This window comes from Melospiza melodia, chromosome 2, assembly GCF_035770615.1.
Source record: "Melospiza melodia melodia isolate bMelMel2 chromosome 2, bMelMel2.pri, whole genome shotgun sequence".
Taxonomy (NCBI): domain Eukaryota; kingdom Metazoa; phylum Chordata; class Aves; order Passeriformes; family Passerellidae; genus Melospiza; species Melospiza melodia.
In genome coordinates, this window is record NC_086195.1 from 63,000,077 (window position 1) to 63,027,979 (window position 27,903).

General features: G+C 37.4%; 1 protein-coding gene across 1 annotated transcript in view; it reads right to left on the reverse strand.

Moving 5' to 3' along the window:
• The window catches only part of MAN1A2 (mannosidase alpha class 1A member 2), a 133,408-nt gene that overhangs the window by 76,707 nt on the left and 28,798 nt on the right, over nucleotides 1-27,903 (reverse strand). The window contains exons 2-3 of the mRNA XM_063148452.1: nucleotides 26,919-27,174; nucleotides 12,809-12,905 (exon numbers count right to left, since the gene is read on the reverse strand). Coding sequence (XP_063004522.1) covers nucleotides 12,809-12,905; nucleotides 26,919-27,174 — 353 coding nt within the window. The remainder of the gene's footprint in view (nucleotides 1-12,808; nucleotides 12,906-26,918; nucleotides 27,175-27,903) is intronic.

A 27,903-nucleotide genomic window follows, 5' to 3' on the forward strand; every position in this document is an offset into this window, starting at 1 on the left:
TCCATACTGTAAGACAGGTACAACTTAAAACTATATGTGGGCTATATGATGCTTGGTCAGAGTAAAATTAGCTCAGCTTCTCTCTTCAAGGACTGTGTAGAAAGGATGTCATTCTTAATTTGTTCTTAAGTAAGACCTTCCACTGAATTCTTCAGTATCTACAGCTTGACCAAAACAAGCAGTGACATTCCTCATCTTAAAATGTACTGCACTTGCAGCAAGGCACAGACTGAAAACTGAAGAAGGAAGAAACAGCAAGTGTTCCAGTCACTAGCCTGCACTAGGGTCAGTGTGCTGCTATGGCTAAAGCAGAAATGGATAGCAGTGGTCCTTCCCCCTACTGATGCTGATAGAAACCATTCATCTAAAGTCACAAAGTGAAATAATTTTCCATTCATAATAGAGAATGCTCCTTTTTCTTCTTTCCCAGCCATGCCAAGATCCATAAATTTTGGATCAAAAGGACAAGGGGATAACCTTCCTGGAATTAAACTGCAGAAGGTATCATTCAAAGTGCCATAAAGTAACCCTAAATGATGAGATAACAGTTTATAATATACACTTCTTGCTACCACCTCAAGCAGTCTATTATTGCTCCACGTATAGAGGGAGCAGATGTCTCATTGTGGTGAAAAAAGCCTATAAAACAATTAAACTATAATAGAAAATAGCACTTCTGCTAGCTGAAGGCACTCCTCCCAGGTCTGCCTCTGTTCAATACAAAGGCTCAGCTAGTCATGTCGCAGAAGATAATAACCAATTCCAAAAAGGCTCCGTTTTAAAAACGTCAGATTAGGAAGTTTCCTCTCCATATAATTATAGTTCTAGTTGATTGAGCTCCAAATTTAATGAAGTTTGCCTAATGAATGCAATGCCCATTCTTCTAAATAAAACAGAACATCCATCATGAGCTAATGGAAAGAATTTAGCAGTGAAATAGCTGAACTATTAAGAAAATCATGCACACTCTCATTAAGCAAAAGTATTATTCCAAAGGACTGCAAAATGGTAATTCAAATTTGTAGTTAGACTTCAGTTTCTTGAGATAAGTCAAATAATTCCTTCACTCAATGCCACATAAAATACAGTTTGAAAATTCTAGCAAATAATATGACTAAGTGTAAATATCAGGGCCTCTAAAAGAAAAACAGTCTTCTTATCTAAAATTCTTTCAGTATGCCAAAGCACTAGATGAAGAACTGGCTTATTAGTACCATTTGGAAGTCCCACAAGAGACTATCAGAGTACAAGGGAGACAGATCGCTGTCAAGTGTTCCACAACAAAATGAATATGAAGAAAATAAATAGCCCATTTTCATTATACCATAAGAAAAAGTGTAGAGATTTAGAACGTCTGATATCAGCCTATATCAGCTCAGAGTTTCTTTGTGTATTTATTATGTGGAAGCAGAAGAGACTATAAGCAGTGAGGTACTAGAGAAAATATATTAATAGATCAACTATGCATAGATCAATTATGAACAGAAAAGACTAAAGATATGAGACATAGACATGTTAAATAAGCAACAAGATGACAATACTCTGCACCAACAGACTGAAGTCAGGCACTAAGCTGAAAGGTAACCATCAAATAGGTGCTTCACAGAAACTTTGATTATTTAACATCTCACCCATACCTCCTCATTACTTCAACATGTATACATCACACACAAATCTCATTACCTCTCCTAAAAACAATCCATAGGAGCTTTCATTGGCTTAAGTGGAGGGTTGAGCAGGGATACTGAGTCTGCATGTGAGTAAGTTAATTTTCTTCACAGCAGCTTGTATGGTGCTGTGGGGTTTGGATGTGTGACTAAACCAGTGTTGGAAACACACGAGAATTTTGACTATTGCTGAGCAGTGCTTGCACAGCATCAAGGCTTTCTCTTTCCTGCCCCCCTGCATCCCCACAGTGAATAAGCCAGGGGAAGGCATAAGGTTGGAGAGAGAATTTCCTTCTTAGCCTTTCTCCCTATGCCTGTGCTCCAACACCCCTGTACCACAAGTGTGTGAGTGTCTTACAACACACTTGGCACTTACCCAGAGACTTGCTAGAGGAGTAACAAACCTGAAGGAAATCCAGCCTACTCAAATGGATCTCTCATTACCAAAATGTACGCTGCTGCTATGAAGTCAAGGAAACCAGCCTAAGTGTAAAACTATCAAGGCCGCTCTGCTTCCAAAGAAATCATATAAATACAAAGAAGTCATATAAATAGATGCATGTAACCATTCCTACTCTTCTGCCTCAAGCAGTAACTGAGAAGGAAGCATTTTATTTTTCCTCAGAAAAGACAGCAGATGACACGCCCAAAAGCAGGATGCTCATCAGTCCATTTACAATCAAGGTAGGGTTTTCATATTTCCTAAACCAGTGACAAAATCACACAGGAATAAATAACAGTAATAAAGACTCTTATTCTCCTTGGCAAGGATAGCCTGCAGACATCAGCAGCAGTTACATTTTGAAGAAAGCTAAGGGAAATTGCAAGACTGAGGAGGAACAAGAAGTTAGATACACTAAAAGCATTTGGGCAATTACTGAAGACAAGTGTCTCTACACCACACAAAGAGCAAGTATCTCTGTGTTAAGACATCCCTGCAATCAAAATAAATTATTTTATACTCTAGAAAGCAGACTTATCTTCCTAAGCAATAAAAAGCTGGAATCCATAGTTAGTTATATGCAAATGCTAGAGATATAGATGCAAGAAAATAGCTTTCATTCTCAAAACAACTTCCCATGGCCAATGGGATGGTCATATTGACTGACAGAACCATAAGATACAAACAGAAATAGTGTCAGAAATACTATTGGTCTCAGCCTGTCTCATATCTGATTTTTTTTTTTTTTGCAGGGCCCTGGACAGACATCACTCAGTGGAAGCTGAACCTACTCCTACTGGTGCAAAACATGCTTGATTGGTGGTGAAGCTACTTGGGGATGGAGGCAGGATCAGCTTGCAAAAGGAATGTAAGAGGACCAAAGCCTCAAGGGGTAATTTACCATAATTTCTAAGATAAATCTCCACTAAAGCAGGCAACCTCAGCTTCAGACTCATCCAGCACTACTGGCAGAGCAACCCAACCATTGGGGTGTACAAAAGCATAAAGCAGATCCTCCCCTTTTCACCATAGTGGTTCCAGAAACAAAAGAGGAGATGTAAAGCCTCACCAAGGAGAAATATATACTCTCTCAACACTCTGAAGTGTTACACTCTGAAGGTAAAAGTTTAGTTATTTTTCACATAGGCAGTTATTTTAATTCCCAGACTCTGAGTGAAAGTGCTTCCTTGATAAACTCAGCCTGACATTCAATACAGAGTTATTACAATCCTAAGGAAAATAAATATTCTTGTTATTGTTATTCCTCTCTGCCCAGATTCATAATGGCTGAAAAATACATACTGGGCAAGACTGCACTATATATTAGAAAATACACCAATTTCTAGTCCAAAAGATTTAAATAATTCAAGTTTTTAGATTGTAGCAACAGAATTTCTTGATGTGACAGACAATTAGAGACATAGTATGAAAATATGTAACATGAAAATTAAAAGCAAACAATTATCAACAATTTTCTGTATCTCTAATGAGAGTCTGGCAATAAAGCTGCCACTGCTGAAGCATACCACTTGCAAAATATCTTAATGACTCACGAGGAACAAGATAACGTTTAAGAAAATTAATTAAACTTTTGAACAAGAGAGTTTAATTTCACTGAGAAAACAAGTGCCTCAAAATTAGTCAATGAAACTACTACATTTCATACAAAACTGCAGTGTATGATTTCAGCTCAGTCATAAAATGCAATGAATAAGCCTGTAAGTATCCATGAAGAAACCAATTGCCTTTAACATTTAGACTAATTAAAAAAGCAGAACAAAATATAAGCATGTTGATTGCTTAGTTCTGTTAAATTGCTGATAATAGACAACATGAAAAGGAGGTCTTAATGTTTTGTATCAGACAATAGAGTACTTCAACATATAAATAACATTAAATGATCAATTTTAATGCTTTCCTTAATTTCATAACTGAGGAAGTCATGGGAGTAGAACACTGAATTGTATGCTAGACTTTGAACCTATTAAAAACTGGACCTGCTGGTATTTGTTAATAATCAACAAACTGCTGCCTGAATACCCATGCTCTTAAGACTCGAATTTTAAAACTTTGTCTAAAAATCTACACGGCAATAAACCTTCCTCTTGACTGCTCTTCAGTTGATTGATTTACTTTGCTCCCTAAATCTTCCATGGCCCTTCAAATTAATTCAAAATTCATGCAAGCAAGAGCTGAATGCAGTCCCCCCTAGTACAAAGACTGAATATCCTCAGACCATTTCAACTTTCTACATTTCTATCCAATTTCCTCCATAATTTTTGTTCTCTTATTTTTAAAGCACCAAGACCAAACTCTATTACTGTATACAGGAGGAAGACTGTGTGCAGACCATAATAAAGATTAATGTTGGAACTATAATATGAGTTAGTGGAAGGTTAAGACCTGGTGATAACTGAAAGCCACAATGTCAGGAGAAGGTTAGGATGAATTTCAGAGTAGGAAAAGAAAGAGGGAGAGAAGATGGCATTGAGTACAAGAGAGGCCATGGAAGCACATCAGAAAGAAAGCAAGAATAACATGTGAAAAGTGAATAGTGACAGCAAATCTGCTGTATACACAAAGCAGTCAATCAAAACTAATCAAAAATATAGATCTGAAGTAAGCCCATTTTAAGAAAACAGGAAGTGGAAGACTGAAGGGAAAAGTATCTGTGAATGATGGCCTGGAAGTATGAAGAGCCTAAACACTAGCAACAATCAGTTAAACACCACGGCAAGCAAAGCAAGACTAATATTTGAGAGTAAATAAGAGAACAAGATGTTATCTGGACTTGAGTATAGTTGTGTGACTTTATATGAAGCAAGCTAAGAACAGGTCTTCCATGACAAGATAACAATCTCTCACAGATAATTGTAAGCTAAATTACTTTGTCAGCTAGGCAGTAGGAAAAGACATACCAAAAAAACAACACCTAAGAGCCATCATGGCACACAGGCTTTTCTATCTTTATATTTGGGCCACTTCCACACACTTTGGTCAAAGCCACGTCCTAAATTTTCTTTGGGACAGCATAAGAGGAGCAGATTTCCAGTGGGATAGCCATAGAACTTCACCAGATGGGTGCAAAACTTGAGTGAACGGTAGCAGTGTATCAGGCACAAGCACAGTGCTCCACTCACGTGGTTGAGCTGTTCCTGAATTCCAGCTGCCTGGTGCATCCTCTGGCTTCAGATGACAGCAAAGCACACCCACACCTGACTCCCTCACTGTACATATGCCCATGGAGTTGTCCTCAGCAGATTTAGGTTTAGAGCTCAGAATGCTAATTCTTACTCAGCTGTCATGCCTGTTCAAAACAAGGCTGCATGGCCTTATCTTCATTTCCTTATTATACCCTCTGCGCTCAATTCCAAAAGGTAGGAAAAAAGTTTAAATTCATGATTTAAATTCAAGCATTCCCACAACCTAAATAATTCACAATTCAAAATAAACATTAAGTCCAAAGATTTCCAAGAAGAAACAATTTTTTTTTCCTCAGAGCAAACCATCTGGTTTATAAGAGAAGAACAGAAGAGAATGCTATTGGGAAGAATCAAAATTCTGAGCCTCAGCCCTGAACTCCAGCATGATTAATTTTTTCATTGCTATTTCATGCAGATGTTTACCTCACTATCCTATGTGTGTGTAGGTGAGGTGTGTTTATCTGATTTCATTTTGCATTTGTGCATCTGTTGTTTGTTTTGTGGTATTTTCTCATTAAAGCAGAATTTTCAATCTTCTGAATAGGATTTAACGTAATTGATTCAGACACTTATAGAAGTCACTGAGTACAACTGCCCTAATTATGTTGTACATGAACTAATACAAACTGTGTGAGAAGAATTCAGTAAGAATATTGTATTATTAAAAAGAACAAGACAACAGCTGCTTGTGGTGAATTTTCCTGTTTTCCTGATATGCATAGGCACACTTTTGACAGTTTGATGAAATATCAGTGACATTCAAAAAACGTTCTTACTAAGCAGTTGTTTTTATCTACAGCACCAGTAGATATTATTTTTTATTTACAGTACTGTAAAACACTTAAGAGGGAACATACAGACAGATTGTATCCTGTCTGCACAAATTTGCAAGTTTCAGAGAACAACTATATTCTGAATAAGCACGATACACATTGCAGTGAAGCAAAACAGTGTTAACAAATCACTATTTGCCCAATTGGCAGCATCAATCAGAAAACAGCTTTAAATGAGATAAACGAGGGAAAAGTCAGAACTTTTGTAGAGGGAAGTGTTGTCTTAGCATCAATGTTAAAGTCTTTTTAAGAAGTGAACTTGCATATCGGCAGAGAACATACACAGAAGGGATGTGAGACCATCCCTTAACAAAATCTCTGAGAAAACTGACCTGCCACACAGTAAAAGAAAATTCTTCTCATGCAGATGAATAACGGTTTAAAAGATAGGAAATGGGATAAGTGTAAACAGCCATCAGTGTGAGGTAAAATCACCAGTGGGATCCTACTGAAATTATTAGGTTGGACAAAAGCTTAAATATGAAATAACTAAAAATATTTATAACATTAGCATAAATCATAGGGTACAGTGGATGAGGATTTCCAAAAGGAATGCTATTGGAGAAATGCTACCCTGTACTGTGTTTGTAGACTCAAGAAGGAGCCTAAAAGACAGAGAATATAATTATTAGGAGAGGAACAGCAGACAAAACAGAAAATGGAGCAAAGTTTTAGCCTTCGTCTCAAAGACCAAAAAAGATCCCAAAACCACTGCCTTGAAAATATACAAAGAAAGAAAATAACAACATATTAGGTATGAAAAATGTAAGTAAGATAAATGAGTTTACAGGCTAAAACCCTCCATGCAGGACAGGGGCACTACTGAGGGCATATGCAGTTCTACAAACCCATGAACGGCAAGCAAGGGATGAATAATGGATTTATTTCTTTTTTCCAACACCAAAACCAGTAATCCAGGACAGCGAGCAGCCTTCAAAACAAAAAAGTTTTCTACACAATATCAAATCAAACTATGGAACCACTCATAGTGGGTTATGTTGCTCTTAAGGTTGGCCAGACTCCAAAGCAGTTTGGACAAAATCAAGGAAAAATCAACTAGAAGTGATTAAATAAAACTTGCTGCCTCTGACCACAGAAACACTAGCACTATACAAACTTCTGTAAGGCTGTGGAGTACTCTGAGACAAGCTCACTATGAGCTTTCCTGCTCTTACATGTCTTCCCTAGGTACCTGCTGTGAGCAATTTTTGAACACTGAGTAACAATCATGTTTGATCTGTCGTCTGACCTAAAGGAACTTTTCTTCTGATATTAGAACACGGTTCTAGTTTCAAATAAAGCCAGCAGCTCAAGAGTTATGCTCTTTCTCAAAATTTTATCTTTTCAAAGTTCATCTTACTGGTCAAAAAATACACATTCAATGTACTTATAATATTCAACATTATCTTGCTGTAATCACTCATTATGGAGTTTGCAGAGGACACAGATGCACAGGTCTGTCTTAAGGCCATTTCCATTTATTTTAAATTTGACTTGAACCTGAAGTACAGAGATTAGGCTGAAATTTGCATTGTGAAATTACCTCTCTTCCCTAGTTAGGAAGAATGGATTTTCTTTCCCTTTCCATTTGCCACAGAAAAAGGCAATAATGACTAAATTACTTGTGCATGTACAGTTAAAAGATAAGAACTACTGCTCACTAAGGAGGCTTTTGTTTATCAAGATAACATACAGTCAAGAACATTTTTGTTTACATATACACCTCATATTCCCTTTTTGTGCCCATTTATCCTCTACATGGATTCAGAGGCTGAACACATGCACAGAAAAAGGATGTTGAGCAGAAGCTGTGATTTCCATCTGTCTTTTTATTAGGATTTTACAGTGAGAAGACATGAGAAGTTTTCCACCATATTTTTAAAAGGTCGTTCCACAGTCTTTAAAGTGTATAACCTATTTTCTTTCCAGTAAAAGTGTTTATCTCCATACTGTTATAAACAGGTATTTTGCCAGCTAACAACCAAACAAACAAACCAGAAAATACAAAAGGCTTACTAAATCAGACACCCTTGACAATTAATATGAACTTCAAAAGTAAATTACAACTAATCAGGTGACAGCAGATGATAATGCCAGAGCAGCTCAGGCAGCCCAGTAACTGCCATAAGGACAGATAACAAAAATGTCTTATAAATTAAAGAATATTTCCAAGGGTAAATAATAATAAAAACTCTGTTATGGTGTTTTCTTCTAGTGCTTAGAAGAAATATTCCACCCCTCACTTCAGGAACCACAAAGTGGACAAAGAAATCACATTGCTCTCCCAGGCTGTACTGTACTTGTCAAAGGCATTGGAAAAGCAGGCTCCTGTGCCTGACTCAGCTCCTTCTTGCCACAGCCTCCCATCCTTGCAGTGTGACAGATGCATTTTCTTTGGGAGTTCTGCTGCTCCTGCTCCCCGGCACAGGGAGAAATGCACTGTCAGATCTCCATTGCTTAGCAACACGAGGAGCTGCTGCAGGAGCTTCCTACGCTGCTGCGGCACCGGGCAGTCACCTCAGCAACTTTCCCCCGAGTAACCGGGGTGCATCAGTGGCACTGGCAGCAAAAGGCTGAGGCTGGACATGCTCAATGATGTGGTACAAACCAAGCAGTCCACTGGTATATCAAGGAATATTCAACACATGAGCTTCCCCACCTGAATCCTTGAGTTATTCCCTTGGACGTATCTCGCTCACCAATGACACTTAAAATGCCAGACAAAAAATTCCTCATAAAAGAGAGGACAGCTTTATTTGGTCAAGCTTTAAGGAAGAGATAAGGCACTGCATTGCAGCCTTGGGGCTCTACCAGGTACCACAAATGCAATCACAATGTGACTTCACTGACAATTCTCTCTTAGAAGACAGGATCCCAAGAGAGAGCTGGCAGGCAGCTCAGGGTAAATTGACTGTTTGCATGGCATGCGAGGTGAAAGAACAGGAAAGACATGAAAGCACTATCAATGCATGAGACAGCTCTAGTGGGACAAAATACAAAATAATGACTTCATTAAATCTTTGGGCATGAGAATAGGCATGTGTATATGCAAGCATCCACAAATTCTAAACTTCTAAAACTTTTTATCACTATTAAAATCTTTCCACACCCTTCAAAACACATCTAGACATATAACTGTCTATGGATTATGTGCATTACCAGGCCATCTTCATATAAAGCAACTCATCTCTAGACAAAACACATCCAAATGCAAGGTTTAGAAGTGCACTGCTAGTAATACTGGAAGTTTTCAATTTTGCAAGAATTGTATTGGTACTTGCCATGTACTTATTACTTGACAAATTGCACATCTTCACTTTATTTTTCGATAATTAAAATTAGCAAAACAAACCAAAAAACAACCCCAAAACAACAAAATAAAACACACCACAAATGTCAGAACTCTTATTTCAGAAAGCATCAGGTTAGATGACAGTCCACAATTTCTAGTTTTGATGAAGACAGTGCTCCAAATTGCCCAAGCATTGTATATTTTCTTTATATTGTTCCTTATAGTAGTTCAGGTTCTCAAATAAACATATTTTAGAAAAACACAGATTGAAGACTGATGCAAACTAACTAGTACTAACTACTCAATTTAACTCACAATAAAGTATCCTTACAGCTTATGCTATGGTAATTAGTTCATATTATACCGGATACAAACATATACAGTTTAAAACTCTGAAGCATATCAGGACTGAATAATTTTGTTTGTGTTTTCAGGAGATGTTCATCTACATCAAACAGAGACAAATCATCTTCAAACAGCATGTTTCAGGTGGTTACTCTCATCCTCAAAAGCAAATCCAATCAGATTTCATTACAGGGAGAGAATCCAACAATACCATCAACTGATCTGGTTCATGCGAAACTCAGAAAACCTCCTGAAGCAAGCTCAGTGTTTGCTGTGCTTGCTCATTATCTTACATGCATCATTTTCACAATCAGCCTCTTTACCCTTTGTGTTCTAATGAGAACTTGACCAGGATACCACACAAACCCCCTCTGCAACAAGACCCTGCAGCTGCCATCAAATTTTTTCACCAATTTAAGCAGTCCAACAAAAAAGGCCAACTTTTCGTTCTTAGCTTAGCTGCTACAACCTTCAGCAGAGCTGCAAATAAAAATCTAAACTGGAAAGAAAATTTACACCTCTCTGCTGCACCTTCTCCTTGACTTTTATATTTCATTTTACAGGGTAGGAATAAATGCCAGCCTTTTCAAAAGCAGTTATCACCCCATTTCACCAAGAGAGAACCTATTAAGGTTTGTTTCATATATCATCTAAATGTAAATATCTTTAAAAGCTCACTCACTCCCAGTCATACTTTCTCAAAGCAGTACCATACTACCAATGCTGTGACCCAGCTGTGGAAGAGGTGCTGCTCAAGATACTGCCCAACTACACAGTTTGAAAGACAGTATTTTTAGCAGACTCTCCTTTACAATTTACAGTCAGACATCTCAAAAAGACTGGCAAGAGTTTCTTGCTGCAGGCCAACTAAAGCAACCTACCATGTTTTGTCATAAAAGTCAACTAATAATTGAGGAAGCCCATAAACATCCTTGCTGGCATGCTTCAGCAAGGCATAGAGCATCTTGCTTTAAAGTTTATTAAGTTTATCCTTCTTTATATTTTTAATTACTTAAAAGTAAGATTTAAGAGCAGAGAAGGCCACCTCCTCTGCCCTTCTCTGACCCCAGACTGAAACCTGCTAGATCTTGCAATGTTAGAAACAGTTGTGTTCTCCTTGGCATTGATATAGATATACACTGCTTTAGACAAAAGTGGAGTCCAACGGGGAAGACTAATGACTTATTTGTCTTCCAAATTGAATCGTGTTTAACCTCACTTGGGAGTTATCAGCAAACCTGATTTCCCAAAGATTCATGCAAAGGGCTGCCTTTCATTCAACCAGCGATACCATCTCCTTGCAGGATCTCATAGACGTGCTAGGAATTGAAATGGAAGCACAGTAGATTGCAGTAATGCCTGAAAATAGTTTGGATCAAATCATCCTTGAGATGAATAATAAAAACAGATTTTGCTGAGCATCTTTTTATTAAAACTAGCATGAGGCTTCAAAAAAAATTAAGCAACCCTTCTATAAAGGCAAATACTGCTGGGAATCGTGTCAATAGGGGTAATAGAGATTGGTAAAGAGCTTGGAATAACAATACAGCCTAAGACAGTCCTTGACAAAGACCAATTTCCGCACACATCTCCCCCATCAGCCATCCACCAAATGAACAATAGCTGATTCTATTTTAGACTTGATATATGCTGAAGATTATGTGTTTCAGAAAAGTTTTTCATATGAAATAGCCTTGAATACAGCAATCATGACATGATTTGGCTAAAAACTAAATGGCACAAAATAGCATCTGGATTTTAAAAGGACAAACATGTAGGGCATTGGCTGCTAGAGTTAGCTGGAACAAGAGGAGCAGAAACTTTAGCATGGACAAGGCCTGCAATTTCTTTCAGAAAGCAATGCCAAAATTTTAAAAATAAGCTCTCCAAAGAATAATCATTCCAAGAAAAAAAGCAGAAATCCTCCAGACTCATTAGCAGACATGTTAGAAGTAAGCAGAGGAGGAATGGAAAAAAAAATACTACAGTGAAATTGCAATTCGTAACTGCTTCAAAATATCATGTCAGTCACATTAAAAACAAACATCATAAAAATGTTTTTCTGCCACATGAAGGAAAAAAACTTATTTCATAGAGTCTGGGTTACAAACCAAGGCTAATCTAGAATTACACATGGCAAATTAAGCAACAGATTTGCAAGTAGCAAAGACTACATGATCATAAAGGTGAACATTAAAGATTTTTCCCTGTCAAATCCAGTTTCATCAGCTGTAAAAAACATAAAACCATCAATTAATCATAACATAAAACTAAATCACAGTGAGGTGCAGAAGAGATTTTCTTAGGGAAACTTATGGCAGTGCCTATGTACAAGATAACAAAGTATCTAAGAGTGGTACACAACGCTGCCCTGGTACCTAAGAAATGCCCTTCTGCCGTGGAAGCAGCCTTTTGCTCCAGGGTTGCACTCAGCTCACGCTCTCCTTGCACTGTGCTAAGCACCACTGGTGAGGCACTGGCACAGGCTGCCCAGAGAAGCTGTGGGTGGCAATGCTCAGAACCAGGCTGCATGGGGCTCTGAGCAACCTGGTCTCATGGCAGAGGCGTCGGACTAGATCATCTTTAAAAGGTTCCCTCCAACTCAAACTCTTCCATGCTTCTCATGGACCTAAACACAAAGATCTAGACAATATGAGGTGGGTTTAAAAAAAAAACCAAAACAACCCAACATATTTATATTCATTGCATCTCAAAATATAGCCAAAAAATAACCATCATTGCATCAGGACTTTCATTTATATATGTACACATGCACACAAAGCATCAGTGTACATAAACACAGCTTAGTCTCTGCAACAATAAGAACATACTACTCCCAAAAAGATAGGTCAATAAAGTAGTTCAATGAAATACCACTGAAATAATACATTTCTGTCAATCACACTTTGAAAGATTCTTTATTAAAACAGAGTTTGCTAGAAAGTTCGGGAAGACTTCCAAAGAAGACACATGGACAGAAATATTAAAAAAAAAAAATCACAAACAAACCAGAAAATATAGCCTACCAAATATGTTGGTGGAATGTCCTTTCCGGGCAATTGGTTTGAGCTCATTATGTCCCCATCCATATTGCCTATAATTGTCCCAGGCATGCTTCATCATCTAAGAAACAGGGAAAAAATAGGATTTGATTACATTGTAAAACTACTCTCTATGAATACAACATTTTACTCCTTATTTGAGATTTCATCTTTCACAAGCATCCCAGCACAGTGACTAATTATTTTGTCACTGCTTCTGTTACAGAAATCAGATTTTACAGCATGAATAAATTTGGAAAAAATTTCAGGCCTATTTGACTTGAGCTACAGATCCTAATGCTCTGCATTAGGTTGTTTTCTTGTTCTTTCTTTTCCTTCAATATATGCACAGACATTTGAGAATGTAAGCATAAGGAATGCATTTAAGTGTAAGGAATTGCTTTAAAACACTGGCTAATGTCTTAAGATGCTAACTAAAAGAAAAATATATCTACTGATACCTGAAGCATAAAAAGGATTCATTTACACTGGTACCTCCAAATAGGAATCAACAATTTTACAAAAGGCATAACAGATTTCTCATTAGCAACACCTACTTGACAAAGATGTACTGTCATATAGCCTCTACCAAAAGAAATGCCAAAAGCTTTGCTTTTTAGAAAGCATAATGAACAAAGCAGTATAATGTTATTAACATTTACTACACAAAACATTTAGCTTTTTAATAGATATTTCCACCACCTAGTAAAAAAATTGCATCTAAAAACCCAAAAGATCTCGCTGACTAGTTGTGCACATGAGCCACTAAGCAATGTTTTCATGAATTTGCTAAAACCCTTAAAACTCCTTACTTGTTGGAAATTCAGCAGCCACCAAATTGCAAAGTGAATGCAGTTTTAAATAAATTAATATTATTAGTAAACAGGTAAAAGAAAGTAATAGGAAGAAATTAGATATCAAAAGGCATTGACTGCCCCAGACACAAGAACAGTAAGAAGAAACCTTTAGAACAGCCATGTGTCTGTAACAACAACATTTTACATATTTTATATTTCATTTTTTAAAATGGTATTAAAATCCAAGAAAATGTATAGGACTTAAAATCATGATTTTCACAAGTCTGATAAATGCTTTCTAAGAGGAAAAACTATGTGAATGTAACTAACAGAACAATACTAACCCTTTAAGAAACTGAGGCAAGGCAATCTGTTTTCACTACGATTTACATGACTGTAATTTTCTTATTTTAATCAGACAGCCACCATACTCACAGAAAATGTGAAGGAACAAGCAGATGCTAGCTAAAAAATTAGATGCAGCCAGCTGCCTTACCAGCACTACCTCACATCTCTCCTCTTACTACCTCTCAGATTCCTCCTCCCACCACATTCAAGATTTAGTGGAAGTCAGCATCTTTCAAACTGCATCTAAACTGCCTGCTGAGACATGGAAAACAAAGTTTCTGTTCCCCCTACAACCATCAAGAGACCCCTATCCAAACTGCAAAGTCATAATTCCTTTTAATGTAAGCTGCCTCCAAATTTCCCATGGCCCTGTTAAGTCATGCCTAGACAATAAATTTGAACCCTCCACAGGCCCAAGAAGCCGGGGAGCACTTCTGTGTTAAACCGGCATCAACCTAAGCACAGCTGCCCCTCTCAAGATGCCAAAGTCCCTCTCCTTTTGTCATTCAAAGTCAACTCACATGTTGCTTTTAGTATTTGCACTATTGATTTTGACATCTGATTAGGCCATAATACTCTAGAACTTCTTTTAGTGCCATGAATTAGCAGTGTAAGAAAAAGAGGATGCAAATATATTAAAAGAGGAGAGAAAAGCCATTTCCCTAGCAGTCACAAACTCCTTAATGTTTACACAGCACTTACCAAACTGGCCAATTCATGGCTATTGAACATCAAGATGAATCAGGTAAAGGGACTCTCTCTTGACAGGTAAGAAAACTGCAGTGTGACAAATCCAATAAAAGCCTGGGACAGGCAGTAAGCACAGAAGTTCCTCAGAGAGCTCTCACTAATGTTATCCAGAACAAACCTACAACCTTTCATATAAAATTGTTCATTAATTTAGTAACATAAAATAGAGACTCACAGCATCATTCATACGGGAAGGAACCTCAGGATGCCTCTCCTGCTCAACCTCCTGCTCAAAGCATGATCACTTATGGGATCACTCTGGGCTACTTCAGGCTTTATCTAGTCAGGGTAGACTTAAGGACTGGGGACAGTCAAGGCCCCTGTGAAGGGTCCTGCTGTAACCTGCAGCCTGCCAGTCCTAAAAACTCTACTTGGGAAAACAGACTTAAAGGTTTAGAAAGAACTAGAGGACAAAACTAAAGGCTGACCAGTGCACTCTTTGTGTTTGAAAGCAGAGAGATAACTAAACAACATGTGACCATGATGTGGCAGATCCAACCAACTGGCTTGCACATAAGGGAAACTGGGTTTCTGAGATCTTTGGATGTCCAAAATAAGTATTTAATGAAGAAGAATCAAATAGCCATTAACATTCTGATAGCAAATACCAGAACAGACCAAAACTAGCTAAGTCCAGGAGAAGAACAACTTGTTTCCTCACAGCAGAATGTTAATTGTGGAATATTTCACTGTCTCAATTCACTGTACTTCTGGGGGGGAAGGTACATAATTCATTACAGAATATTTCATTCTGAAGAAACCCAAAAAAAGTATGCAAATTACAAAGGGCTAAAACAGAATACATACGACACGTTTCGCTATATATAATTTATCCTAAGAAAATTTTATTAAGATAGAAACTGAAAAGGAGTACATTTCAATGGATGGATGAATTAATGCAGAAGTAACTTAAGAATACACTAGTGAGACCTGAAAGTCTCTTCAACACAAGAGACTAAGACACAGTTGACTGCATCAACTAAGACTGAGATAAGAAATTACATTTTGAGGAGACTAAGCTACTTTGGTAACCACAAACACACCTGTCCTGCCTCTCTGCCTGGCCCAAAAACTAAGAATATGGTGTTTTAAGTCCTCAAGAATCATTTATGACACTAAGCAGCCAACTGATTGTTTCCAGATGAACGCTGACCGTTACTTGGGCACTCAACTCGCTGCTTTCCTCCACCACAAAGCAAACAGACTGCATGATATCATGTTAGCGGAGAGCTGCACATCACACGCAAGTGAGAAGCCCCAGAGCTCTTGCATACAGTATTAAGTTTTGTAAGGATGAGATGCCAAGAGATCTTGTAACAACATGGAGGTTTCTGTTACTGCCAGAACAGGTAGCATGTTATACTGTAGACAGAACATCTATACCATTGGGAGCAGTTGTGCACACAAAAGCTTTGGAGAGACACAAGAAGACAGATGCCTCTGACAGCTACAAAATTTAACTGAGGATGGCATTTTGGCTCAGAAAGTACAAACAACATGAACTCTTGATTGAAAAAACAAAATTATTTCTACAGGTACGCTAAGCAGCGTTTGCATAGTGCAAATTGGAAATGCTGAAGAATAGCTGCAGGGATAGACAGGCTTTTCCTAAAACAAAGCTCTGTCTTTAAGAGGAGAGGAAAGTCTCAGAACTGATTGGAACATCAGCACTACAGATAATAGCAAGAAGGTAAAACTATTTAAAAAACAAATGTACCCAGCCCTTAAAGAACTCAAGAGAAGTACCTCAAGCTCAGTAGAATGAAAATTACAAGCATGGATCAGTAAGTGTGAAAACCACAAGACACACATTTCCATAGCTGAAATTTCCATACCTGATAGCAGCTTGTCACAGGAAAGGATTGGAACTTGGGCATGTCATATACACATCTTGCAATCTGGCCACCAGAGAACAAGCAGTTTTGACTTTTAACTGACACCATTAATGACAGATCTTGCTTTTGAAAGCAAAATCATTCATGGGGTATTGGTCTGCTGCGTCCTAATCTTGAAAATGTTTCTTATGGGATGTAATCGAAATTACAACCAGCAAGATGCTGCTGTAAATACAACTTGGTAATTCTACAAAAAAGACTAATTTGGACTCTGCTGCAAGACAGACAGAAAAGGAAGAAGCAGGACGTGCCAAATGAAACTGCTTTTCTAGGTACACCATTATCTAATTGGTTTTGCTGACTTTAGAACGTGTTCATGGGATCTAATCTCCTACAGTCACTGGGAAATCAGATTTTTATAAAGAAGTTTTATAAAGACAGAGTGGCAATGATGTCTTTTGACAAACAATAAAAGAAGTCTACAATTATTGAAAAGTGAGTTGTAAGGCAGTTCTACCACTACACCAGCATGTCACAAACAGTAATTCAAGGTAAGGATTGGTTCAAAAACCGCTTTCCAGTCTTAAAAACAGGACAGGCAACCAGCAGACAAAGTAGGAGTCCTGAGAAACAAGCAAAAAACCCAATTTTCTGGCAAATTGCTGTATTTACTGGTTCCTGCCATTCCATCAGGAACATGCATAACAGACAGCAAATAGGTTTTACTTTCAAAGCAATGTATTCTGATTAAGGATACAATTTTGAGAGATTTATATAAACCATCTTCAAACTTTATTTTAAAATTAACCAAGGACTTGCTGACAAAATTACTGCTCAATTGGCAGATTAAAAATTAATAATCATTTTCCTACTGTTGGATGTTAATTTAAAAAATTATCTTTTCCTTGTTTACTCAGATTTTTGATGAAACTTAGAAAACTCATACATTTATTTTCTGGGAACTCTATCTCAAAAGAAATTATTTTAGGCACCAGTTCATGCCTCTGTCATGCATTTTTAAACATTGTCACTGAAAAAGTCTGTTTGGAATATGTTCCTAACACACACAGAACACTAGGTTTTCTTTTACTGTCAAATCTGGTAACAAATCCATTAATAAAACAAAAACACTTATCAGATGGAGGCAAAGTGGGAAACTCTTTTTGCTGGCATTAAATACTTGAAGCTTTAGATGCCTGATGAAATTACAAAGGAAAATCCTTCAGACTGGTGAGAACTGGAACAGCAGATGTAAAGAGCCTAAATCTGGAGACCTTCACTGCAGCAGTGAACCTTGCTCAAAAATGTTAAGAAAGCCAAATATTTTTAACTCAACATGATGCAGGTATTTTTGACCTTGGGCATCATCACAGTTTCAAGAGAATATGGTATTCACAAGATTGATTGGTGCTGTGCTGTTAAGAAAAGTAGAGCCTCTTGGATCAACTTTGTAAACAACCACAGCTGCACATCAGCCAGGAGAGAGAGGTTCCTATAGCTCCTTTCTTCCAGTCTTGTCCTTTTAGGCATCAGTCTAAGCTTAGCCATCATCTGCTTAGCCCTGCACCCCTGCCAGTTCTACCCTATCCTTTTTGAAGCTGAAAGACTAGAACTACATGAAGCTTCCAAGATGCAGGGGCACCTGAGCTTCACAGGCTGAGGTAAAGAACCTCATCTATTCTCTTCTCTGAAATGCTGAATATCTGCTCACTGTCTGCCATTAAGCACTGCAGTGACATTTCCAAGGAACTATAAAAAACACAATTTCTCATTCTCAAGTGTACTAAGTCACCTCACAGCTTTTCATACTTAGCATGAAGTTGGAATCTCTCCATCTCCAGCCCCAATATGCATCATTTTACATTTAGCTGAGAAATAAAAAAAGAGATTATCACTCAGTCCCATAAGGTTTTTCTGCAATTCTTCACATTGGCAGCAAAGTTGTCATACCACTACACATCCATTTTCAAACTCTAAATAATTCATTTGTATAATTTAGAGCATGGATCCCCAGCACATGTCCTCTGTGACCTCCAGCACTGTTTATCCGCACTCTCAATTTCCTGCCTTCTAACCAGTTTTCCAGGCAAACACAGAAACTATCCTCCATCCCTTGGCTGCTTAGTTCAACACCTATTAGCAGTGAACCTTGCCAAATATTTTTTTTAAAACTATGTATCCAACCATCTCTCCATTATTCACATGTTTGTTGACTCTTCTGGGGATCTTCGATGGCTTTGGAATAGAGCAGGACATCACACATATCTATATGCTCAGTGACTCTATTCCCTGTTCTGGTTTCTGGTAATCTGCAGTTCATTCAGCAGGCACAGGGTTCTGCAGTTGCTTTGGATTCCCCTTGAATCCCTTTCAAAAACTGATGCCTTGTTAGCCACTATTCCTCTGGTAACAAAGCAGAAAATAAGAATAGATGCCAGCGATGCAAATCAGGAATCCAAATCTCAGAGTGAACTAATTAGAGTGAACTGTAGGGAGTTTCAGGTAGCTCAGTATTGTATGTAGATGGTCTCTGACTTAATGGAATGCACTGTGAGAGGTTACACATCAACTACCAGTAGCTCAGACTGTGTATCAATATCATCACTACTACCAATACTTGAGAGCTAACACCATCAGGAAAACTGCATGTTAAAAACACATTGGCATATATCCTATGGAGCTGCTCCAGCAAACACAGAGGGGACTACAGGAGAAATTATGTAAAGATGACTAACAAGAACACAACAGGATGCTCTGGCTTTCCAATCAAAGTCTCTGTAGCTCAAAACACATCTATTGTCACTTGTATAATAGATCATGTGTAATTTAAAACAGATATCTCTTCAATCTAGCTGTAATTCATTATTTTTGCTACCAGCATTTCTGTTTCACAAGAATAAATGGCATAAAGTATACACATTTTTACAAAAATAGCAGTAAGGTCAACTAGATTTCATGGAGTCTTTTGATTTACCCAGTTGTGAAGACAGAAAATTTACCTGGAGTTTTTCTCATTTTTGTTTGGCTGATAATATCAGCTAAGTGAAATATTTCCATATTTCTTTGATTTTAATTTGCATTTATGAGTTTTAAATACTGCAAATGTGCTAATTCACTATTGAAAGACAGGTTCTTCTCACAATGGTCTGGAAAAAAGACATCCTTAATAATGAACACCTTCCTGAATTTTTAACATGCTTCCAATGCTACATAAGCGCTGGAGAATTCTGTAATTTCTACAACTTGACTAAATTGATTCATTTTTAAAACAGCCTCCAACAAAAACTTGCATTCTTCATGAGTAGCGCATTTTAAGTTACAAATCAAATCAACGTATCCGGGATCTGCAGCAGAAATATTGCAAATGAAGCTGCACACTAGGATTTTATTTCCATTCTTCTATTCCAGCAAAATAAATACACCGAGATGCAAAGCTTCTCACAGACATAAATGATTGATTTAACAAATGTAAAATGAATTCTTTATAAAATCATTCCAACAAGCTGGGGCACAGCTTTTTCAGGGCCACTCCTAACATGCCTGTACCGGCCAAAGTGTCAATTGAACAATAGTCATTCTAATATATAAATGGAAAACTAGTTTACCCATAGGCTCAATCAAAAAGATTTTATCCTCAATTTACAGATTGCACTAATTCAGTAAAATTAAGATAAGCTATAAAAGAGTGCAATGAAACTAACTGAAAACAAATTTACCTGTTCTCAACTTGTCAGATTACACTGGAAAACCCAGAACATAGAGAATCCAAATAATGTGCAAAAAAAACCAACTAATAAACAATGTGTGTGTGTATACACGTGAGTAAATGCAAAGAGATTTTTATACACACACACATATATAAAATGTGTGTGTATGGATTTTATATAAACATTCACACTGCAGGGAGTGTTACCTTAAATACTGAAAAAGTTGGGCGATGATAATTATGTCCTTCAGTTTCAGGAAATAACTGAAGAAATGCAAGTCAGGAGCAGTGAGCTACAAAATACAATGCAAAGCCCTTCACAGGCATGGATCATTACAAACTGGTATTGCAACCAACTACAAGTCCAAGTAAATTTGACCAGGGAAACAAAGACTGTAAAGTGTCAGCAGTAATGAAATTGTTCTAAATTGGTTTTAGATATTGATAAAAAGTCCTCCAGTCAGAGAAGGCAGCCTATTTGGCTAGATCAGAAACACTGCAATGAGAAACAATAAATGAGATTAGCTCTGAAAGTTGTATGAATAGTAACTATGAAAAGAGGATTTAGGTAGCATGAAAAGATCTCTGGATGATTAAGTAATTCTTTCTTCTACACAGCTCTTTCCTCAATAAGCACAAAAATTAGAACTCAGGTGAAGGGACACTTACTATTTTTAGCCCAATTTCTTAAAAGAATGAGGCTTATGCAACCTTGCTGTCTGTACATCCATCATTTGACACATACATTTACAGTAGCCTTTTAATCCATTTTCTAATTTCACACTTGATTTTAAAGAGCTGGAGGAACCAGATACTCTACTTTTTGTGTTGAGGAAAAGAAAAAATATCTGTGGCTAGATAAAGCAGACCGATACAAATTGGTACCCTGACTGAGACAAATGCAGTTATAATTCAACCCTTTATTCATTCAGGGGGGCAGCATTTAGCACACCAGTAGCTCTAAAGAAGGCACAGAACACACTGCAATTCATGCAGGCAAATAGGAAGCTAAGAGGATATTCACAGCAACAAGTGCATGATCAGCAGAGGGTGGTATGAGGGAATATAGGTCAAAAATCCATAGGAAACCATAAGTTTTGCTGCTTATAAAACAGCCTGTTACTCCTCAACAGTATTAGCAGCCTCTTGAGTATCATCCAGAGACCAGGATGAAAATACATTTTAATCACTTTTCTGCTTGGCACTTATCTGTAAGTACTTCTGACATTGCCTCCACTAATATTAAATAAATTAACTTCCTACCTTCTCTTCAAACAGGCAATATATTACAACTCTAATTTTAAAAGAGGTTAAGTGGGAAGTTGTGATGGGGGAAGATCACTGGCAAAAGAACTCAAGTCAGAACATCCCCAGCTTCCCAGACAGACTTGTTCCTCACTTGTGCAAAGCATCCAAACTTAACTCTTTCTATAGGTGTCATATGTCACAAACGAACTTCAAGTTGTGCTGGATGACCTTTAAAGGCCCCTTCCAACCCAAACTATTCTATTATTCAATGACCTTTAACTCTGGCGCCTCTACTTCCTGGATGTCCACTTCACAATAACTTTTGTTTAAATATCTCATCCACCTTTTTTTTTTTTTAACCAGAAAGGTGTGACACACAGGAACACAACCAGAATTTTGCTGGGTTGAGAACAGTTTATCAGAAAGATACCACCTTGCCCTCCCATTTCATTAAAAATAAGAGCTTTTAAACTGCACAAGCAAGAATGGTACAGGCAGCAGTTTCAGTCACTTCATAACTCTACCTTACCTCTGTGGACAGCACACCTCCTTTCAGCTTGATTTTTAAAAAGTGCATTTATAATTAGCACTGTGTAATTACACGATTGCGTATCACAAGAACAAGTAATAGAACAGAAGCTCCAGAGAACTCAGATTTCCCATCTATCTGAAACCTTAATCTGAAGCATTATTATTTAGCTGTTAAGTTTACCATGTGCCCTCATGTAACATTCCAGAGAAGCTGTCTTCCAGCTGACAGGCTGAGACAACAAACATCATCTTACTTGAGAATAGCTGAGGTTGGAAGGGATCTCTGGAGGGTATCTGGTCCCGCCTCCCCACTCAAGGAGGGTAATTTTAAACAAGCTGTCCATTCCCAGTCATTACCAAGGAGGGAGACTCCACAATCTCTGTAGGCAGCCAGCTCCAGTGCTTTGCCACTCTCACAAAAACCAATGCTTTATGATGTTCAGGTGCAGCTTCCTTCCTGTGTTTCAGTGTGTGCCCACTGCCTTTGCGCCTGCCACTGGGAATCACTGAAAAGAGCCTGCCTCTGTCTTCCTTGCATCCTCCCTTCCAGGTATTTTGTAAAATTCCCTCTCTTGCCCAGCCCAGCTGCCTCATCCTTTGAGACTCTCCAGAGAGACTCTCCAGTCCTTTAATCATCTTTGTGGTCTCTCACTGGACCCTCTCCAACAATGCTCCTGTCTCTTTCATACCGGGGAGTCCAAAACTGAACAAAGAACTCAGGGGTGCCCTCACCAGTGCTGAGCAGAGAGAAAGGATCACCTGCATAGGATTAGGACCATTATTGGATGAAATACACTATTTTAAAAAGTATCCTAAATGAGTGATGGCAGTAAGACAATACTGTGACATCTCAGGCTGAAATTAAAGAAAACATGAACCCTGAATAGAGCGAAAAGAATTACAAAATTTTCCTTATTTGACTGGGTAGAATTTACCTTCCCATGGAAATAAAACTTACTATAGGCCCCAGAGCACTATGTAATGATTACCTTGAAACGTAAAGGAAAAAAAAAAATACTCTTTAAACACCTTTAAAGAGTATAATAATGGAAATTAAGTGCCAAAATTCCAAACACTCAAGCAATTTATAGCTAATTTAACTTGGAAACAAAGCCAACTACTTCCAAAAGACAGGATTTGTTCTTAATTTCTCTGCATTAACCACAATGAAAAGACTCATCTTAAAGCCTTGCTGTAAAATTATACAAGGTGCACTTAAAATCTTTAAAAAAAAATTCTCTTTTCAATATTTTTGTTCTACATAGTACAAAAAGCCAAAATATGAATACAAAGCTAAAGTGTAACAGCAAGAATAATTTTCAATGTGTTTGTTCTTAAAGTATCAGTTAATTAAACACCACAGCATCTTCTCAAAGCCTGAACAGCAAGCTAATATGCCAGAGAAATGCTATAAAGCATGTATGGTAAGCAAGTGGAAAACCTTTATTTCTCAGAGTTGTCACTGTGCATCTAAAATAATCAGCCAACTCAGAAATTCTCCTTATTGAAATAAATAATAGCATCTTAGTAGAATATAGACAGATTACACAATTTTGCAAACTAAACTTGAGAATACAATGTAACACTATACATAATTTTCAGAACCAAATGACACACAAAAAACCCTCCAGTAAGATGCAGATTCTGCTCCCAGTTGTATTCCTTGACCTTAAGAAACTTCCCTCTCTGTGCTCAGCAAACATTCCTATTATATAAAGTTTCCAAATGTTTTGCAAAGCTCTCTTAAGAGCATTACAGAAATTCTTTTTTACTTTTATATGCACTTTTTTCTAAAATCAAAATATGCCTTTTTAAAATGTTAAACTACTGCCAAACCACTTATAAAGAGATGTTAAAAAAAACCAGACTTCAACAAATTGCTATTTGGAAAGAAAAACTGGTAATATATTTTCTGCAAAAATAATAGAAACTGGATCCTCATTTGAAAATTTTCCAGCCTTCCTCACATATGTAAAGACTCATGTGTGTTACAAACAGCCCCCACCATTCCATCCAATTCTATACAGTTTTTCACCATTTGATAGGAGGTGAAATAGGCTGTATAAGATCATTAATTTTGTGAATTTGAACAGTCTAAAGCTGTTCTTTGAGAGTGAAATTCCTCAAAAATTTATCAGGACAATTCACAGTAAACCAAAGCAGGTCAAATGCTTTCTTGAGAACACCAGGAATTCTGAAGCCAGATATGCAGCCACCAAAGAGTCAGTAGCTTCCCTGGGCCATTTTTCAGGCCATCAAAATGTCTTACATGTCAAAAAAATTTTTTTTTCATATATATCAGTTGTAGACCTACATTAGAGATATTGTTTCCTTTGTTCATTTTTTCTGCTATGTCTTTATCTCCAAAGACTATTTGTATTAGTCCACACTGGTTACATAAAACAGTGAGGGAGGACCTCAGTGATGAACGGATTTCAAAATGCACTTCACATCTCTGAAATCGCTGCTGTCTTTTCTGAGACATGGGATGTTGTCAAAAACAGGCTTCAGATAAAATATTGTTCATTTGACACTATTAATATATGTTTTAATCTCAGCCACATTGTTCATCAATGGTTCCTGAGCATTACTCCTTATCCATTCTCCCTAGCACACCTCCCACTGCAGTGTTCTATGCCTTCACACATCTAGCTATAGAAGTGACAATCTCCTGCCCTGCATGAAACTAAAATTAAGAACTCTGGAGATCACCTGGTAGCTACAGTACTAACGTGGCTGAGTCAATGAAGGCAATTCATACAAGAAAGAATTTGCACTCACGCTCCTGTGATCCTGGGCTGTAACAAGCACAGTGTGCGCTCAAGGGAAAACTGCTCAAGACAAAGGCATTATTATCCTAACTGAAGGACTTATCCACTTAAAACATAGTCCCACAAACACCTATGGTCTGGTAATGAAAAGCTACACTTCAGAAACCATAATAGTAGTCATCAACAAGTTATGCAATAGAAAAAACAGCTTGTCAGTGTGACTCACACGTAGGCTGATCATCAAAAAAAGAAGTAAGCCTTTTACAGCATGAGGTGTGTGGCAACTGCAGCTAAGGATCACCACCTGGTGATTCTTACTCACAAACTACTCTGAATTCCTTACACTTTGCTATACCTCCAGGTTTAAATCAGCAAGAATGGTCCAAATTTTACTACTTTTTCATGAGACCATGAAAATTGCCATTCTCTACTAACCTAGAGTTTATAATCTCTCAAGCTACAATCTGACCAAACAACCCCAGAAAGGCAAATACTAATTTTCAATCCCCCCTCCAATTCCAGACTTGGTCTATAAGAGCTTTGGTTAATTATTTCTTCTAGATAGTTCTTCACTGTTAGCTGTGCTCTGTAATTTTGCATTACTTGGTAAACTCAACTTTATTCTATGCATTAAATCCATCTCAAAGGTATTTTGCTACAGTAATCTGTAGTAAAAATCAAGAAGTGTTGACAACCATGCTGTTCATTGTCCACTCTACAAAAACATTTAGAAAAGCAAACTGCTCTATATATTCTCACTCAAAATGTTTGCAAACAAATTAGTAGAGCCTTTTCAAATCCACATTTTAATTTTGTTCTTCGGGAAGCAGCCCTAACCAAGCAGGGTCAAGGAGGTCCAATATTCCAGACACAACTTCCTAGCAAAAGCACTTCTGCAGTAATCACTAACAGACACAACTTTCACAGAAGGATTTGCCACTTCAGATACCCAGATTGTGACAGGGCTCTATATGGAGCAAATACAGCTCGACACTGCATCACTCATATATAATAACCAGCTGCTCATTACTTTATAAGAGTGGATTCCATCTAGCCATCATTAATACTCAAAGTAAAATTCCAGCTTGGGTGGTCTACCTACAGAATGGGTGATCCACCCACAGAATGGCACATAATTCAGCAACAACTACTTCCTACAACGAGGACAGGTGAATGACAGGTTTCTTTTTGGTTTTATAAGTGAACTGAACTCAGATTGCAATTTAAAAGTAAATTTATCTGATGTAAATACTAAGTGCTATTGTCCTGGACATTCTTTAGTAACAAAGTCAGTGCTTGTCTGCATCTGGCCTGAAGCATTCCTTTAGTGAAGCATTGCTTCGCTCAATCAATTTTTTGGTATAAAACTCATCAGAGTGCAGGAAAGAAAAAGAATAATGGAGGCTGTACAATGTTTTTGCTATACGAGTTAGAAGGTCAGACTCAGAGAAACATCTGGCAATAGTAATAGAAAATTGGCATTGCCAGGACAAAAAGGGGCAATGAATCTCACAGCCAACCAGTAGTGGAGAGGAACAGCAATTCCCATAGTGTAAGTTGCTACAGAACCAAAAGCCTAAGCAAGATCTTAGTTTGTCTCACTTACCTGTAACACATTCAATCAATTTAAATTTACTCAATTTTTAAAACCCATTTAAAATGCATTTTGAAAAGTATGCGATAATTTGGTAATTTTCAAATATTAGCAGCAGGTCTTCTTTTTCCTCATATTCAATCTTATGTTTTAACATCTAAAATCATCCTGTGACACAGTAAGATATTCCATTCTTTGAAAGGAAACTCACAAAGTCATGCCCTACTTGAAAGATGCCCTTGTTACTCTTCCATGTGTTAATGACAAAATCACTTTGAATCCATATCACCAAGCTGAAGAAATTCCTTAAAATAATTTTTAAGTTGTTATCCAGTGAAATATTAATACTCAAACAGCATACAATAATGCTGATGCTCATTACTACTTTTAGTTTACTACATGATTTGCAGATCTGTTTTTCTTTCTTAACATAAATCACAGAAACCAAATGCCATATAAATAACTGCTGTCAGACACAAGAACAGGCAGGACCACATCATCATCATTATCTTTACCTCTTTAATTTTGTTCCTCCTCTCTCGGATATCCGGGTCTGCTGGTTCTCCGCTGTGTATCCCTATCAGGTTTGGTAAAGGAACAGGGGGCAGTGGCTTGCTGTCTTTCTTTTTCAATTCTTGCACTACTTTGTTCTTTTCTGTCTGAATCTCAGCTTGAATCTCATCCCGTGATTTCTTCAATTTCTCCTTAGCCTCTTCCAGAGCCTTTTCATGATCTGCTCGGATCTTATTTCTCAGACGTTCCTCTTCTTCTCTAGAGACACAAATGCTAGTCAGCATCTCATTACTAAAAAAATATTGGTTACAAACAAACTGCAGCTTCAACAGAAGCCACATCCTAACCTGGTTTTCTCGAAGCAATTCTAATGATTTAGACAAGTTTATTGATTTATGTTAGTACACAATCCTACACTATTTTTGCCAAGAACCCCAAAAGAACACCACACACATCCACAACACTATTGTAGAAAAATTTATCATAGGAATTTTTTAGATTGTCTTAGCACCTTTGCTTGTCCACTCAAGAATTTAGAGAGTTGTACTTCAACTACAAGATGTGTGCAGAGGCATATCTAGCAATAATTCAATAATATTTTTTTAAGAAATCAGAAGGGCTCTTCTTCACTTTCTCCACAATAAATAAATCGTACACAACTTGACAAGATTGGAAGTAACCACTACAAAAAAACTCCACAACCACTTCATTTATTACCAACCCCCACCACAGCATGTTTTCCCTTCAATTCACAACTCATTGTTCCAATCAGTAAAGTCCTTAAACCATCAGTCCTAAAAGCAGAATTAATTATAAAGCCATTTAGGCGCATAAGAGCTTTTAGTAAAACATTATTTTGAAATTCACTTTCAACAAGACCAGCGTCATCTTGATTTTAAGCAATACCTTATAGTGTGATCTTTAATGATCAGTCAAAGTTTTAAGATTTGCACATAGAATGAAGAGTTCTAAAGCTTGGCTTAAAGA